Source organism: Narcine bancroftii, chromosome 6, assembly GCF_036971445.1.
Source record: "Narcine bancroftii isolate sNarBan1 chromosome 6, sNarBan1.hap1, whole genome shotgun sequence".
Taxonomy (NCBI): Eukaryota; Metazoa; Chordata; class Chondrichthyes; order Torpediniformes; family Narcinidae; genus Narcine; species Narcine bancroftii.
This window is the reverse complement of record NC_091474.1, coordinates 196377692-196396396: the sequence shown is the minus strand read 5'-3', so window position 1 is coordinate 196396396 and position 18705 is coordinate 196377692. Positions and strand designations below refer to the sequence as shown.

Here is an 18705-nt window from a genome sequence, read left to right as displayed (position 1 = left end):
GAATAGAGAGAATAAGGAGGGAATTAAAAGAGTGACCTTTGTTACATATGAAAAGTGAAATCTTTTCTGGGGGGGGCTGGGTGGGGGGAAATAGCGGTCACTGCAAAATCATTTGACGCTTGCGAGTGGATTCGCAAACCCAAATGGAGAGGGGAGATGTGGTTGTCCGACAAGGGATAAAGGACAACTCAGGAGGGGAAGGGGAGATTGGGGATAAAGAAGATATAAATAGGAGAATAAGGAAAATGTTGGATGTTGTAGGAATGTTGTCTTATAAAGAGTTGAAAATAAGAAAACAGAAATGGAAAAGGAGGAAAGGTAATGATGGAAAAATGGAAAGAGAAGATAAACAAAGTATAAAATGGCTACGCTGAACTATATGACTTTAAATATTAATGGAATACATAACCAAATTAAAAGGAAGAAACTGCTAAATTTACTGAAAAAGGAAAAAATTGATATAGCATTTGTCCAAGAAACACACTTAACTGAATTGGAGCACAAGAAATTAAAGAGAGATTGGGTAGGACATGTAACAGCAGCATCGTATAATTCAAAAGCAAGAGGAGTGGCTATATTAATTAGTAAAAATGTGCCATTTAAAATAGAAGAGGAAATAATAGATCCAGCAGGGAGATATGTTATGATGAAATGTCAGATATATTCGGAGTTTTGGAATCTACTTAATGTATATTCACCTAACGAAGAAGATCAAAAGTTTATGCAAGATATCTTTTTGAAGGTAGCTAATACGCAAGGGAACATACTAATAGGAGGGGATTTCAACCTGAATTTGGATCCAAATATGGATAAAACGGGGAAAAAAATTAACAGAAAGAACAAAGTAACCAAATTTATAATTAAATCAATGCAAGAAATGAAACTTTTGGATATATGGAGGAAACAAAACCCAAAAGAAAAGGAATACTCATACTACTCGGCTAGACATAAAACATACTCAAGAATAGACCTATTTTTGTTATCAGCTAGTATGCAGGATAGAGTAAGAAAAACAGAATATAAAGCGAGAATACTATCAGACCATTCACCCTTAATATTGACAGTAAAGCTAGAGGACATCCCTCCAAGAATGTATAGATGGAGATTAAACCCCATGCTACTTAAAAGACAGGATTTTAGAGAATTTATTGAAAAACAATTAAAAATGTATTTTGAAGTAAATACGGAATCAGTGGAAGATAAGTTTATACTATGGGATGCAATGAAAGCATTCATTAGAGGGCAAATAATAAGTTATGTAACCAAGATGAAGAAGGACTATAATCAGGAAACAGAGCAGTTGGAAAGGGAAATAGTAAACATAGAAAAAAAATTAGCAATGAAGGAAGATACAACTAAAAGAAGAGAATTGGCGGATAAAAAAATAAAATATGAAACATTACAAACATATAAGGTAGAGAAGAATATAATGAAGACAAAACAGAAATATTATGAACTAGGTGAAAAAACGCACAAAATCCTAGCATGGCAGCTTAAGACAGAACAAGCTAAGAAAATGGTATTGGCATCAAGGAAAAAAGACAAACAAATTACATATAATCCAAAAGAAATTAAGGAAAACTTTAGAGAATTCTATGAACAATTATACCGAACTGAAAACGAAGGGAAAGAAGGGAAAATAGATGAATTTTTGACTAAAATTGAACTACCAAAACTACAAATAGAGGAACAAAATAAATTAACAGAACCATTTGGAACAGTAGAAATACAAGAGATAATAAAAAAATTACCAAATAATAAGACACCAGGAGAGGATGGATTTCCAATAGAATTCTACAAAACATTTAAAGACTTATTAATTCCGCCCCTCCTAGATGTAATCAACCAGATTGATGAAACACAAAGCTTACCAGATTCATGTAAAACAGCAATAATTACAGTAATACTAAAACAAGGGAAAGATCCACTCTCACCAGCGTCATATAGACCAATATCTTTGCTAAACACAGATTATAAGATAATAGCTAAACTATTAGCAAACAGATTAGCAGAACAGGTACCGAAAATGGTAAATTTAGACCAAACTGGATTTATCAAAAAAAGACGCACAACAGACAATATTTGTAAATTTATTAACTTAATTCATGCAGTAGAAGGAAATAAAGCACCTGCAGTAGCAGTTGCTTTAGACGCAGAGAAGGCAAAAATTGCAAAAATTCAGTTTACCGGAGAAGTATATTAATTGGATTAAAGCATTATATAAGGGACCGTTAGCGAAAGTGACAGTAAATGGACATGTATCAAAGCAATTTAACTTAAGCAGGTCAACACGGCAGGGATGCCCACTATCACCTTTATTGTTTGCGCTAGCTATTGAACCACTAGCAGAATTGATAAGAATAGATAATAATATAAAAGGAATAAAAATAAAAGACAGGGAATATAAAATCAGTCTATTTGCGGATGATGTTATAGTGTACTTAACAGAACCAGAACTATCAATAAAAGAATTATATAAGAAATTGAAGGAATATGGAGAAGTGTCGGGTTACAAGATAAACGTAAATAAAAGTGAAGCAATGCCTATGAATAATGCGGATTTCTCAAAATTTAAGAAGGAATCTCCATTCAGATGGCAAATGCAGGCAATAAGATACCTAGGTGTACAAATAAACAAAAATCTAGGCCAATTATATAAACTCAATTATAATCCACTAATGAAAAAATTACAGGACGATTTAGAGCATTGGAAAGATCTACCACTAACACTGATAGGAAGGATAAACTGTATTAAAATGAACATTTTTCCAAGGATATTATACTTATTTCAGGCATTGCCAATACAACTGACAGAAAAATTCTTCAAAGAGTTAAAGAAAATAATAAGGAAATTTTTATGGAGAGGGGGGAAACCAAGGATAGCACTAGATAAATTAACAGAATGGTATAAACAAGGAGGCTTACAATTGCCAAACTTTAAAAATTATTATAGAGCCGCACAATTAAGATACCTATCAGATTTTTATCAAACAAGGGAAAAACCAGACTGGACGAGATTAGAATTAGATAAAATAGGGGAAAAGATACCTGAACACATATTATATAAATGGGATGAAAAATTGGTACAACATAGAACTTCTCCAGTATTACATCATCTCCTCAATATTTGGAAGAAGATTCATGTAGAAAGAAATAAAACAAATTATCAATTACCAAAACTAATATTGACGCAAAATAAGCTACTCCCTTTTACAATAACCTTTCCTTTAAAGAATGGGAAAAAAAAAGGGATTAAAAGAATAGAAAATTGTTTTTCAGGAAGTAGATTCTTATCCTTTGAATAAATGAGAGATAAGTACAATATAACTGGAGATACAGCGCTGGCATATTACCAACTGAGATCCTACTTGAAGGATAAATTAGGAAGCAATTTGAGTTTATCAGAGGGAAGTAACCTTGAATATGTGATTACAGATACAATGTTAATCAAAAGATTTATAACAAATATGTATATTAAACTGCAAGAAAAGGAGAATGAGGAAACAAATGGTAAAACTAAACAAAAATGGGAACAAGATTTAAATATAAAGATAAAAAAGGAAACATGGGAGAAATTATGTTCTGGAACGATGAGAAATACAATAAATACGAGGCTACGTATGATACAATATAATTGGTTACACAGACTATACATTACACCGCAAAAGTTAAATAAATGGGACCCAACAGTACCTGATAGATGTTTTCGATGTAAAAAAGAAATGGGAACAACAATTCATGCAATCTGGACATGTGAGAGAGTAGAAATATTTTGGGATGATCTCAATCAGATATTAAATAAAATAATAGAAAACAATATACCAAAGAATCCAGAGATCTTTCTCCTAAGTAACATAAAAAACAAAGAATTTGGAATTGATTTGGAGGATGCACAAAAAAGATTTGTTAAGATAGCCCTAGCCGTAGCAAAAAAATGTATTATGTCAACCTGGTAATTGGAAGATAATTTGAAAATACAACAATGGTATATAGAAATGAATAAATGTATTCCATTAGAAAAAATAACATATAGTTTAAGAAATAATATTGAAATATTCGAACAAATATGGGAGCCTTACATTAAATACAATAGCGAAAACCTACCGGGGACAAACATTACCTAAGTTGATGGAAGGAGAAGGAAAGAAAAGAATGGACTCAGTAGAATTTCTGGTGTATTTTTGTTGAATGACAACATTGTCTGACTGGTTTAATGCAACCTAGATTGTATACCTAAAATGGATGAGGGGCGGGGGTGGGGGGGTGGCTTGGGAGGAGTGGGGGGGGGGGGGGAGAAAAAGTCACTGTATATGTGTAAAAAAGAAAAAGTGTATATCATGGCTAATGTGATTTATGGTGTGAAAAATAAAAAAAAATAAAAAAAAATCAGAGTGGCTTTCTGTCCATGAAAGTGGATGTCATGCTCAAATGTTTTATATGAATGAGGTCATCATTTATGCTGTCTTCATCTGTCTTCACATCTTTAAGAACATAAGAGCAGGGGAAAATGATTTTACCTCTTGAACCTTCTCTGCCACTCAGTAAATTGAGATCAATCTTCTAATTCAGTGATTTTTCTGCATTATTCCTATATTACTTGAATGCTTGAATATTTAGAAATGTATCTGTCTTAATGCAATCAATTTACAGCACCCCAGTTCAAATTCAAAATTGCCTATTCTTTCTATTGATTCTGTGATGCTTAGTGGATTACAGTTGGCTGAGGAAAGCATTCCTCTTCCATCAATCTTATTGAGGTCTGTAAGAATTTTGTACACTTGATGTTTTTTGAGTTGCATGGTTTTTTTTTTCTGAGTCTGGATTAACGGACAAATAGAACAATGCAGGTGATGTTTTGTTAAAGATTTAAGAGAATTTGGGTAGCAAAGAAAGATTGATAATGGAAAGAGCTGAGTACATTGCCTTTGAGCAATGGAGTGCTAATAGACAACCTCTATCTTTATTCCATTTATATTCTCTTTAATCGGTCATTCAAATCCTAATGCAATAAATGTACAGGCAGAAATATCTTTTTAAAGCATTAAACATGAACGTCTGCAGATACTGTGATTGTAGTGCTAGATAAACTCAACAGGTCATGCGATATCTATAGGAAGTAAAGAGTAACTAACGATTCAAACCTGAGCCCTTTGTCAAGGACCCAGGCACGAAAAGTTTATTACTATAGATGCGCTGTGACCTGCTGAGTTTCCTCAGCACTTTTGTGCATTACACTGTCATCTTAAAGCATTTGTTTTGTTTGGGGGAAAAAAACTGCAACTTGTTTATAAATAGACAAATGAGCTGGTAGATTGCCTAAATATCTTGCAGCCTATTTTGTATGTCTCTGGAATTGTATTCTGTATCATGTCATTAACATGCAATAGAGCTGGTCTTCAGAAAACAAAGCTGCGATTGAGTGCAGAGAAGTTTCAAAATAACTGTAAAAGTAAACAGTTTGGCCTATGAGATTTATAGTTGTTATAAAATGTTTCATTCATCTTTTAATCATATTTTTGATTTCAAAATTGTGTGATTATGTTGCTCAGAAGACATAGGTTGGGTCTAGAAGAATATGAATCAAATGCAGGCAAATGGTACTAGGCTAGCATACCAACTTGGCCACATGAATGGGTTTGGGTCAAAGGGCCAGTTTTGTGCTGTATAATTCTGATTCTAAATTGTCCATTCAACCTCATGGAATTATGTGATTAGATCAGTAATTTCAAGAGGAGTCCTATAGAAGTGTTAATATTTTGTTGATGGTTAGAAATAATTTTTAGACGAGTTTTAATTATATTTGTAGTTGCATTACTTAGATTGTTACTAATTATTTATGCACATTTCTTTCCAAATTTACTTTGTCTCTCAAAAAAAAATGGTGGCACTGCCGGAGCTGCTCTTGCAGTGGCGCTGCCACTGGAGTGGGCCTGCGGAGAGTAGAGACACAGCACTCATCTGCAGGGCTCTTTTGCCCAGTCCAACCCTGAACAAGCTTTAAACTGCCTTTTAAAAAAGTCAATGGTTTATTTCAAAATCCAATGCAAAGGCTCTGGGCCCAAGTGACTCCTCTGTTCGGCAGCAGCCCAGGGGAGCAGAGGACCAGCATGGAACAACAGAAAAGCAGAGGAGACAACCCTATGAGATGGGGACCACAGCAGTGGACCAGTGAGGGGTACTGTGGCTGAAGAACACACAGGTGACGGACTGTCAGTGACTCGCGGCGAGAAATGCACACATGCTGCGGACTGTTGGCAACCTCAGTCAAAGAACTCGGTCCAGGCTCTGGAGTGCTGGAGACTGGCTGACGAGTGTACCGGATATCAGAATTGGGATGCCAGAGGGCGCTGAAGGTTTTCTGATAGTGTTGAAGGTTTGGATCTAGAACTTGGGTAGCTGATGGTTTGGACTGGTCTGTGTGGCTGTAGGAGCGCTGGAGGCGAATCCACGGACATTTAGTAACTCTGGAGGGACTCTTTTGCTCTTTCTCTGATTGTAAGAGGCGCTCAGCAATTTTTGCTGATGGTGAATCTGTCTGTCTTATGGCAGACAAGTTAATTTTATGTAATATTATACTTGTTTTATTGCATGATAATAAATAAATCTTGATTTCACGTAGCAGTTGTTAATTTTATATTGCAATTCCCTGAGCAAGCAAATTACAAAAGTAACTTCTGAAATCTTGCTACCTTGGTTAAAGAAAACCACCATATGGGCATGGAAGAAAAGTGCCGGCACTTTGTCTGTCATATGATAATATAGGTTGCATGCATTCTATTCTTGAATGTTACTAGAATTTGTAGCAGTACACTGAAGCATGATTCATAACCTCTTGGGGCAATGGAACTGAAAATACCAGCCCCTTGTGATCTACATCCTTTTATCGACATTCCTTTTCTTCTCTTCACCCTGCCCTTCTCTGCAACTTAAAGCATACTTTTCCAGTTCTGATAAAAGGTCATGAACCTAAAGTGTGGACATTTGTTTCTCTCCCTCAATGGATGATGACTGACCCCCTGTGTGCTTTGGCAGCTCAACTCTTTATCTGCTTAAAATTTATTGGAGTATACAACATTACACTAATAAAATTGTCTTTGACTTAACCCTACTACATATGCTTCTTCCCTTCCCCACTTCCGCTCCACCAACAAAAAGAATGACGCATCCTGATGATGTCATCAGAATACACTAAGAAATGTATAAGTTTCTCTTCAGTGTCTAGTATTCCTCCCTTATCCAACACCACTAAAATGTCAATAAGTTTATTTGGCGCTTGTGCAATCTTGATATAAACAAAGTGACTAATGTATTGATTCATAAAACTATATCAAATTATATTTGAATTGCAGCCATAGGAAACTTTGGTTCTTGGAGACATTTCTGAAAGATGTGTTATTTAAAGCCAATTTGTTTTGTATAAAACATTTAGTTTGGACATGTATATTTTCAGATGCTGAACCAAAATATTATGATTTATAAGATGGGTTGCATTCATAGAATAACTTTCCACTTCTATAAACCATGGGATGAGGGGCACCAGCTGATGTCATTCCAATTAACAGGACTATATCAGCATATTCAAAATCTGGGAGCAATTGCTAAACAGTAGTTCAATAAAACACCTTATAGTTTTGTCTCCAAAACCAATAGCTTCTATTTATTATACAGCACAGTAACAGGCCATTTTGGCCTACGAATCCATGCCACCCAAATTAACCTACACCCCTATACATTTTGAACCAATTATTTTTATGCAATGAAAACTCACTTAAGTATTTTGAATTCTCATTTTGACCCTATTGAGTTCAGGAATAAGGAAGAGATGAAGAGGAAAAAAGAAAAATAAGCAATAATCAAAAGATTCAAAAAAGATATTGTTATGAGCCCATAGAAACCCAAAACCATCAGCAATAGATAATCACCAAGACAAATGGTTACTTAAACAAAATTGCTTTTAATTATCTTTAAACATGAAAATAAAATCAAACTTTAACTTATCACTATTGACGTATTTAATCTAACTTAACCCCCTTCTAATTCTAAGTGCAAATGTATGTAATGTGTGTGTAAGATCAGAAAAGTTCTTTGGTTCAAAGTCCAATCCCACTTCTCATTCCTCCATGTTCACTGGTTTCAGGCAATTCTTATACTGTTCACAAAATTTAACATTTATAAAGTTCACCAAGCTTTGGTGCTTGAAAGGTAAATGGTTAACACTCAGGAAGGTTCTGTCAGTTTTCAGAGAGAGATTTGTTGTAGGATGGACACCCAGCCACTTCAGCGTCTTGCTGACAGAACTTTCCCCCTTCAGGGTTCTCCAGATGATAACCTTTTTCTTTCAGCTCACCACAGAATTTCTTTGTTTCTCTTATTCCAAGTGAAACATTAGACAGCCAGTCCTCTCCTCTTGCATGAACCACAAGGGCTTTGACCAGGCTGAATCAAGCACTTATAACCAGTCTTCCACATGGAGTTTCCACAAGCTTGCCATGTTTCTCTCTCTCTCTCTCTCTCTCTCTCTATTACTCTCTCTCTCACTCTCTCTCTCTCACTCACTCGTTCTCTCGCACTTTCTCAGAAAAAGCCTGTTTGACTCTCTCTGCTTGCAAAAGCACATGACTCTTAGAACAGCTCCAGGTAGTCTGCAGCTCCAACAAGCTCTTTCATCTGTTGCCTTTTTATAAACAACAGTCCATTAGTGAAGTCTCTTGGGCACTCTCCAAAGCACCTGCAAAGACTGTTGGTCCAGCATGGGGCAGAGCTCCAGTATTTTAAATAAGATCTGTTTTTAAAGTGTTTGTATGTGACTTACTCTAACAAACCTTTCCCAATTTATCTCCCAAAAACATATCTATATTCTCTGTCACAATATAATGAGACTACATTTCCAATTATGAGCAGTTTACACCATGAAAGTTAAGGAAGTATTGGCATGAAAATAACGAGCACCAACATTTAACTTGAATATGCCCTGGTTTGTCGTCATTATAATTTAAATAAAACACTATTTGATGGTCAAAAAATTGCAGGAATTAGCTTATCACAAGCCAGATTAATTTATTCAAAGTTTATGCTGTAGCATCTATGAATGAGATACTTCATCTTGTGATAATAAAGCTCCAGTTTTTTTTTCAAGTTAATGGTGTTTTTTTTTTATTTGCCACATGGTATGTGAGAGAAATAATTGGTTCTTCTTAAAACTTAGCTTAATTCCTTGATGTTCCTGAAGCACAAATTCATGGGATTAAAAACAAAATCTTTGATTATCTTGGTTTTCTAGTCAGGTCGATGCTTCATTTCCCAAAATATGACTAGAAGTTGGTATTGGTTAGGGATAAGCTCAGAATACTGTATAATATTATTGGGTTTGTGGCACACCTTTGACTTATTGAAACATGACTTGTTGAGTAAATAGAGGCCAAGAGAGTTGTTGCAGGATAAGAACTGATGAGATTCTGCCCCTGTCAGATTGAGTATTTAACAGATTGAGCAAAAAATTCATTACTCTTCTTTACTTACAAACAATTCCTTCGACTTTCTGACCAAGCTTATAGATTTTCATTTCTATTCCTTTGTTTGGATTAATGCATTTGATATTTTTTAAGCTATATAATCCAAAATTTGAATAATTTGAGGAGGAGGAGGAATTTAAACTTAAAATGGGTCTCCTGAGGTGAACCTCTTGATTAAGCCTCGGGAAATACTTTTTGAACACTTATGCGGAGATTGAATCAATTCCAGATTCTCCAATGATTTGATGTGGAAATGAGTATGGTTATTTGTGGTTTAAAGTGACTTGATTGATTTGCCACTTGAGTCCAAATAGACCACATGTGGCAAGAGAAAATCAGTTTCCCACTATGGCTTGTTTCTCGGTAATTTTGATTGGAAAGTATATCACAATAGATGCATTGTTCAGAGCAGATGATAAATCTCAATGTTTGCCATTTTTGAAGAGTGGTTGCTTACAAGTATATTTTTGTAGGTATTTATGTTCACATAGAATTGATCACGGCTTGTGAAACATTGTATAACTTTCGGAAGCCTATTCAAGTTTATTAATCATCAGATGGTACTAGTGCAACCTGACAAAATAGCGTTCTTCAGTCCATAGTCCAAGCACACTTGCAGACAAGTCTGTTATATGTATACAAGCATTTAAAATAAATATTATTAATAAATGAATAGTAGAGCATCGGAGAGTTATTATACCAGCTCATCATTCATTCAGCAGTCTTACTGCCCAGCTCTTTATTCTAACTGTTTGACATTTCTTCTCACGTCAAGTCATCTTATACTCATCTGAAATTAGAAATAATATAGTAGTTGTCAGGAACAATTTTGTGTAATCTAGATTGTGCATTAAATTTGCTGAAATTATTATTCATTTCATCATGTTGTTCACTGCTTTGCCCAGCTCTGTAGTTAATGCCTGAGGTTAGAACACTTTGGAGAACATGGTCACGGTAGTTATTGTGTTAACTATATATGAATTTTCAATGAACTGTAGATTTGCGATTAGCTTCTTGTTTTGACTGCTCTGCCTAAAAGACAGCATGTACCTTGAACAGCCTTGCTTTCGCTGCCAAGTGGATTGGATTACCCAGGTCAAGAATGAGTGCACTCCAATAATCAAATGCTTTTGTGAACAAAGCCATTCATTAGTTGAAACTCCACTGTGTGCTCATAATTGATCAGTGCTGTGCAATGGAAATAATGAAGAAAAGGGAGCATTTAATTCATGATAACAAATCGTTGTTCTTGAATTTGTGCTTGGAACCAATTTGAGACCCATGAACAAAATTTAGCACTGAATGAGAGAATATTTATTTCTTGGTGGTCAGCACTATTTCGAGAGAGCATGAAAATGAAATCAGACTGTGGGTGAATGGGGACTTGTAATGCTGGAGAACAAAACCATGCTGAGTGATCAGACATGTGGCAAATTGTCACTTTAAGAAACAAATTATTCACAGGATGTAGGTGCCAGTGGTGAGTCCAATATTTATGCCCATCCTCGCCTATCCTTTCATGGATGTTGGAAAGGATTTATGTTGGCTGTTCCAGGACCCAGTGATAATAGTACAATGGTATTTTTTTTTCCACATCAGGAATTCGAAGAGACCCTGTAAAGGTTGTGGTTTATAAATGTAAATGTTTTAAAATTTAGACATACTGCCGTATGTATAACAGGTCATTTTGGCCCACGAGTCCATGCTGTCTAATTTACACCCAATTAACCTACACCACGGGTATGTTTCGAACAGTGGGAAGAAAACGGAGCCCCAGGGAAAACCCATACAGACACAGGGAGAGCATACAAACTGCTTACAGACAGTGTGGAATTGAAACCCCGGTCCTGATCACTGCTGCTGTAAAGGCATTGTGCTAACTGCTATGCCAACCGTGCTGCCCATGTCTCTATGTGCTTGTTGCCTTTGCCTGTTGACAGAGGTTATAACTAATTTAAAATGAAAGTTGATTTGTAATCAGAAGAAAAAATCCTTCTTGGACTTCTCCTATATTTTTAATATGATCATGTGCTATGCACCAGACATTGGTGGTAGCAGCATGCTACTCCTGCTGAGCTCTCTTCTACTTATGCAGCCTCTTAGAATCATGAATAATTATTTCAACAGTTCTGGGTCCTGAAGTCAGCAATGAGGCAAATGTGGGACCCCTCTTTGCCATATTAGAGGAGGCGTTGTTCAATAAGAGGGGTGAAAGGATAGTTGGGGTGCAGCTGGACTTGTGTGCCCTGATAAATGGTCATGAGATCCTCGGGGCCAAACTGAATGCTGCTTTTAGACCATATAGTTGCGAATGGAAGCAGGCATGCATCTGGTTTTACACATCTCCCATTGGAGCTAATGAGTAAAGAAGGTCATTTTAAGTACAGTAAAACCCTTGTTGTCTGGAATTCGAGCAACCAGCAAAAAAGAAAATAGAGGAAAATAAATGTAAAATATTAAAATAAATAAGAATAAAATAATAGGTTAAAATATGTACATTTAAAATTGTGAAAGTAAATGTTCTCTGAAGTAACACTTTGAAGATGAAAGGAAACATTCAGATAGCAGAATGCCTTGGCTATGGTTTGCTCGTAGCAGGTGTTTGATAAAATGGCATCACCCAGGATGAAGAGCTGGTTGATGCCACTCGTCGTTGGGGTGACTTTCTTAATGTAGCTCTTTATCACTGTGTAGGTAAGAATCGCCCAATCAGAGTTTTCATGTGTAAACTTGGGAGGGAGGATTTAATTATCTTTAATGTTCTTATTCATCTTTCGGTGACTCTGTGGAGGGGAGGAACCTGCAGATGCAACGACGCTTAAATGTTTTCAAAGAATGGGACTGCAAATAAAGTAAAATGCTTTTAAGTTTTATATATTCATGCAAGAGCAGTTTGTTCCGTGTAAGTACAATATCGTATTATTGTCTTTTATCTTTTAAACTATTTATTCTCAATGCAGGTGTATTAGTTAGGCATTGTAAGAGTAAGTCTTAAGCAACCGGAAAATATCAGGCATCAGGAACTTATCAGGCATCTACCATTGGTGCCATATACCAAAGGTTTACCATATCTAGCAGAGTAATGACTTAATCAGCAAATATTGCAATTTTATAGATTACTGTGAGAGGTTTGGTTTTGATTTCAGTTTTGTCTTGTGGGATGCATTATAGGTACGTGCCAGCAATCTGCTTGCGTACTCCAGTTCCAAAACCAATATAAATCTTTGAGTGGGCCTTGCTTAAAATAATGCTGATGTGGTCCACTTGCCAGGTATCCATTTGAAATTTTATTGTCTGACGTCCATACTTACGAGGTCCTGATGCAGAGGGATCATGTTGTTGGCCCAGGACATGTTTGATTTCAATTGTTGTTGTTCATCAGAGCCATTCATGTAGACTTGTCCCAAAAATGTCACTGAAATCCTTGAAAGCAGGCCAAATCCTTTGCCCAGTTTTGCTGGCTATTACAGTTGTTTGTTTGTGTGTGTGATAATAGTTTTTAAAAATATTACCAAAAAAGGACATACTAAGACCAATAAATAATAAAACAAAACTTAAAAAGAATTTACCTCTTCATTTGCCTCTTAATCCACAACTCTATTCCTGTTGAAATCTGTGGAGAACTCGATCATACAGCAGATGATAACAATTTGGACTGGCCTAATCTACACTCTTATTTCCAGCGAATCCCAGCTAGACTGGGCTTCTGTCACTGGATTCCATCTGAGATTTGAGATTGACAGCTCATTTGCTGAAGTCCCAGGCTTGCTGCCATTTAAACAGCTAAACACTTGCAGTTTTGTTTCACTCAGCCCTTTATTTGTATGCATAGGATACGAGAGATGCAAAAAAACAAAACTAAAGTCTCTGCTCCTTGGTAATGAGGAGACGTTAAATTAGTAAGCAACATATCAACCACATGAATACTTTCTGATGCAGGGTAATGATAAGACCACAAGCTCCTCTCCACTGAAGCTGCTTTGCCTGACTTGCTCATTATTCGCAGCAGTCTGCATTCATGTTTTGTCCTAATGTAAATTGTGAGTTTTCATTTTGGGCTTGTGGGCAGAGAGTGTTGAGGTACTTTCATCCCTGAACTGTTAATTCATAAGTAAAATTGAGGCATTATTGTAATGATGTTCTGCAAGTGCATCTACCCAGTTGTACAATGTTTAGAGATGGTGTGGCTAGCTGAAAAGACCAAATGGGGCAGTAAATATGAAAGAATACCATCGATGGGTTGATAAGAGAGGGAGAGAATTCTAGAAGGGAGGGGGGGGGGGGAACAGCTGTGAACAAGAAGTGCAGATCCATCAGCCAGTTTCTTTTTAGTAAAAACATCATGGATTGTTTTTCACGCCACTAATTTCTGTTTTGCTTTCGAGGTAATGAGTTTGGATTGTCTTCAAGATCCAGTGCAGTCAATACTGGTACATTGGAGAGATCCTGTTTTTAAAAAGATCTGAGAAGGACTGTTACAGGTGGAAAAAAAATGTTTTTTCAGGTAATGAAAAGAAGGCTTTGGAGGAATCAAATTGAGGAGCAGATGCCTGTTCAGTGCCACAGTGCATGTGTGATAGCAGATGTAGAAGGGTGTGCACGTCTTCAGTAACTAAACAGCTGTTCCACATTTATAGCAGCAGAACACATATAACTGCAATACCCACTATGTATAGTCTTGTCAGGCCAGTTCAAATCCAGGCTAGATCTACATGAAAAAGGATGTTTCACTTTCAGCCAGGTGAAGAATAATAATATAAAAACCTATTCGGAAAGTGGAGTTGGAGTCTAATCTGCAGTCTGCTGAAGGAGAGAACAAGGGTGTTTCAGGCTAGGGATAGAGATCTTTGCAAGAAGTCCATGTACAACCTGCAGAAGGCTATATCCGAAGCAGAGTGGCAATTCAGGAGGCTAGAGACATACATGCCAGCTATGGCAGGGAGTGCAGGCCATTACAGCCTACAAAGGCAAAGGCAGATGCTAAAGACAGTTGTGATGCCTCCATGCAAATCAACTGAACGCCTATACCTACTAGAAATCCTGAAATGGCTGACGAGCCTGTGGCATCTGTCTCTGAGGACTATGTCAGAACATCATTCAAGAGGGTGAACCCTCTCAAGGCGACAGGCCCGGATGGTGTACCTGGCAGGGTATTGAAAACCTGCGCCAACCAACTAGCCAGAGTGCTCGTGGACGTTTTAAATCGCTCATTACGACAGTCAGAGGTCTCAACCTGATTCAAAAAGGCATCAATCATCCTGGTATCCAAGAAGAGCAGTGTGAGTTGCCTCAATGTCTACCCCTCAGTAACACTAACCTCTTTGTTGATGACATGCTTTGAGAGGCTGGTCATGGCCAGAATTAACACGTACCTAAGCAAAAATCTTGATCCACCAGTTCGCCTATCGTCACAATCGCTCCACAGCAAATACAATATCGCTGGCCCTCCACACAGCTCTGGATCACCTTGAAAACAATAATTCATACTTATAGTTGCTCTTCATTGACTACAACTTGGCCTTCAATACCATTATTTCCCTCAATGCTGGTTGAGAAGCTACAAACTCTAGGCCTCTGTACCATCCCCCATCTTCCTTCCACCTCCCCCACCCCACAACTGTATCCTTAATTTTTTTCATCGGAAGACCATAGTCGGTACGAATTGGAAAGAAATAATGTCTCCTTCTCACTGATTATCAACACAGGTGCACCCCAAAGATGCTTGCTCAGCCCATTGCTCTACTCGCTATACATCCATGACTGGCCAGACACAATTCCAATGCCATCTACAAGTTTGCCGACGACGCCACAGTTGGCAGAATCACAGACAACAATGAAGAGACATACAGGAGGGGGATAAATCAGCTCGTTGAATGGTGCAAGATAACAATCTTGGGCTCCTCGTTAATAAAACCAAGGAAATTATTATGGGCTTCAGGAGGAAGTCAGGGGAACACAACCCAGTCCTTATCGAGGGCTCAGTGGTTGAGAGGGTCCAGAATTTCAAATTTCTGGGTGCTTCTCTAGGATCTGTCCTAGAGCCATCACGTTGATACAATCACAAAGAAGGCATGCAAGCGGCTATACTTTGTTAGGCATGTGAGGAGGTTTGGAATGTCTCTCTTGTAAACTTTTACATGCGTATCGTGGAGAGTATTTGATTGGTTGCATGGAGGCGTCAACTCTCAATACAAGAATAATCTGCAGGGGGTTATTAACTCAGTCTGCCACATCACAGGCTGCAAACTTCACTCCATTGAGGACATCTACATGAGGAGGTATCTTAAGAAAACAGTCTCTATCCTCAAAGACCCCCGCCATCTAGACCATGCCCTCTTCAATTTGTGAACATGGGGGGGCGGGGGGGAATGTACATGAGCTTGAAGACAAGCACTCAACGACACAAGGATAGCTTCTTCCCCACTGCCATCGGATTTCTGAATAATCAATAGTTTGATGAACCAAAGACACTGTCTTTCTCCCATGCACTCTTATCATTGTTTTTTTCTTACAGTGATGTAGTAAGATGGTATAAAATGAATGTACATGTCTGATGCTGCTGCAGAGCACTGAATTTCAGGACAATAAATTCTGATTCTGAAATTCTGATTCTACTTATTTTTCTTATCCTACCCTTAATGTGCCATTCCCTGCCACTTTCCCTCTCGCCCCCTACGACCAAAGGTATTTGAGACATTTTCAGATTCTATTTTGTATCTAGTTGATTATGGCTGACTGAATTTTCCACAAATATCTGCCTTGAGCATGTTCTGTAAATGCAATGAAAAGTTTCCTCAATCACTGTTCTCAGCTTGGAAAATGAGAGGAATGGCAATGTAATTATATTCACTCAATTATATCAGAAAGTGAAAAATCAGCTAGCATGTGTGTTCCTCATTCCTTTGCATTAATCCCCACTGCAAGTGTAGATGATGAGTAATGAAACTGGATGAGACTGTAACAGTTTTGCAGTTGAACCACTTGTAGCCACTACCTAGTTTTCACAACATGAATAGTGAATTGGATGATTATTGTAATGAATCAAAGCAAGGAATAGTTGGTGAACAAAACACATTTTCAAATTCTCACAAACGCTAATTTTGAAAGGAATCTGCCCATTTCCTTCATGTGTAAAATGCAGTGAAGTTCTTGCATTTCCTATACTGTTTGTTTCTCCCACAGTTAATCCAGCTGATTCTCAGTCATCTGACAGTGCCAGATCTTTGTCAATTGGCACAGACCTGTAAGTTGCTACACCAGCATTGCTATGACCCTCTTCAGTATGTCCAGCTCAGTTTACAACCTTACTGGGCAGGCTTGAATGATGCCTCTCTGGAACACCTGCAGTCCCGTTGCACCCTTGTGCAGTGGTTAAATCTGTCTTGGACGGGGAATAGAGGATCTATCACTGTGCAAGGATTCAGCAGGTCAGTGTTAAAGTAATTCATGAATAAAATCCACTGATGAGAGGTGAAAGTATGTTAAATGTTTCAGTGCGTCATCGGTGATCAGCCACTACAAAGTTTATATTAATGCAGGTGATGCCCTTTTGAAGGGCAGTTGGTCATTTTTGAATGATGTGGCTTTAATACAAAAATCAAATGAAAGGACAAGGCTCCTTAAACTATTGATGGTGAAATAAGAAGAAGGAGATTTAGCCTTACTGGAATGAGAAGGCCACCAAGAAGAGAAATTGCTTTCTTAAATTCTGATTTTGCAAATAGTCACTGTTTAACTGCATTATGGGATGGATTTCTGATTTTAATTAATCTTAATATGTCTGCTATAGTTTATAAGATGGTTCCCAATGGATTTTGCACTGCTCTACCATGCATCCACCAGGGAATAATAGGCCTCAGCTTTCTGTGCCTGCTAATACGGGGCTCATTTTCCTCAGGATTTGAGGGAATTCTTGGAAATCATTTAACCTTGTGTAGAATATAGTTTCTATTGAAAGCCGAATCGCCTTTGGGAAATCCTTGCAGTAAAGAAGCTGTTTTCCTTGCAGTGCATTGACTAGTGACAGTGCTTGCCCATTGGAAATAGATAATAAATATTCTGCCTATGAGAGATAAAATTTAATTATTTAAAATAAATTTGATTATTTTTGTATTCTGGTTTTACTTTAGCACCCAAATTTTCTTCTACTCTGTCCCCTTTAAGTTCTATAAAAAGCTGCATTCTTTCTTGAAAAGGTGGTTAGATGAAAAGTCTGCCCAATGACATGAATACTGTCATGCTGGCTGTTTGAAAATGATCATTTGTATGAATCTGCAACATTAAGATTTATTAACATTCATATTATTTCTATTCCTTATGTATATTGGATGCACAAAGGATTGTGCATACATCTTTGTGCATTATGTATTCCGATGCTTTGTTCTCAGACAAACCAATCAAAATTGCTTTGATTTTTTAAAATTTTCACCTCTTCACTTGTTTTTAAAAAGTCAATTTATTTACAAAATTTGGAAGGAAATCCACCAGAATAAGATGAAGGATATTTTTCCTAACAAAGCTTAGAATGCTCTAATTTAAGTTGGATTGGAGGAGAAACAAATATTTGAATAAATAACAACTTTTTTTTAATGCAATAACAATTTAATACAGTGGTTCTCAACTTTTTTATTTCCACTCACATACCAATTTAAGTAATCCCTATGCCATAGCTGCTCTGTAATTAGTAAGGGATTGCTTAGGGTGGTACATGGGTGGAAAGAAGAGGTTTGAAAAGCTCTATTTTAATTGTACCTAATTGACTTATTATGTGCACAGTTTCATAACTCCAAAGGAAGTGGGCCAATGACAATTTTTCTCAAGCTAAATATTTTACTAACATTTAGGTTTATAGCAGAGATTCTTAACCTTCCCAATCCCTTACTAATCAAAGAGCACCGATGGCATAGGGGTTACTTAAAGTGGTCTGTGAGAGGAAAGAAAAAGGTTGAGAACCACTAATTTAATATATATATATATAAAATGCTGATTTTTTTTCAAGCTTTTCAAAGCCTCTCTTCCTTCATTCAAAATGTAATAACCACTAAATAATAGATTTTAACACTATTTTGCTCATATTCCAATTTTTGTATTAGATACTACATCTCTGGAGTTCCTATTAAGTTCCTATCATCTTCCACATACCCTATTTTTAACTACTTCAGTCTGCTGCAGCTTAATGGTGAAATGAAATGCA

General features: G+C 36.9%; 1 protein-coding gene across 7 annotated transcripts in view; it reads left to right on the top strand.

Moving 5' to 3' along the window:
• The window catches only part of fbxl4 (F-box and leucine-rich repeat protein 4), a 102782-nt gene that overhangs the window by 46960 nt on the left and 37117 nt on the right, over positions 1-18705 (top strand). For all 7 annotated transcript variants that reach the window (XM_069887126.1, XM_069887128.1, XM_069887124.1 and 4 more), the window contains one exon: positions 16695-16939. In XM_069887126.1, coding sequence (XP_069743227.1) covers positions 16695-16939 — 245 coding nt within the window. The remainder of the gene's footprint in view (positions 1-16694; positions 16940-18705) is intronic.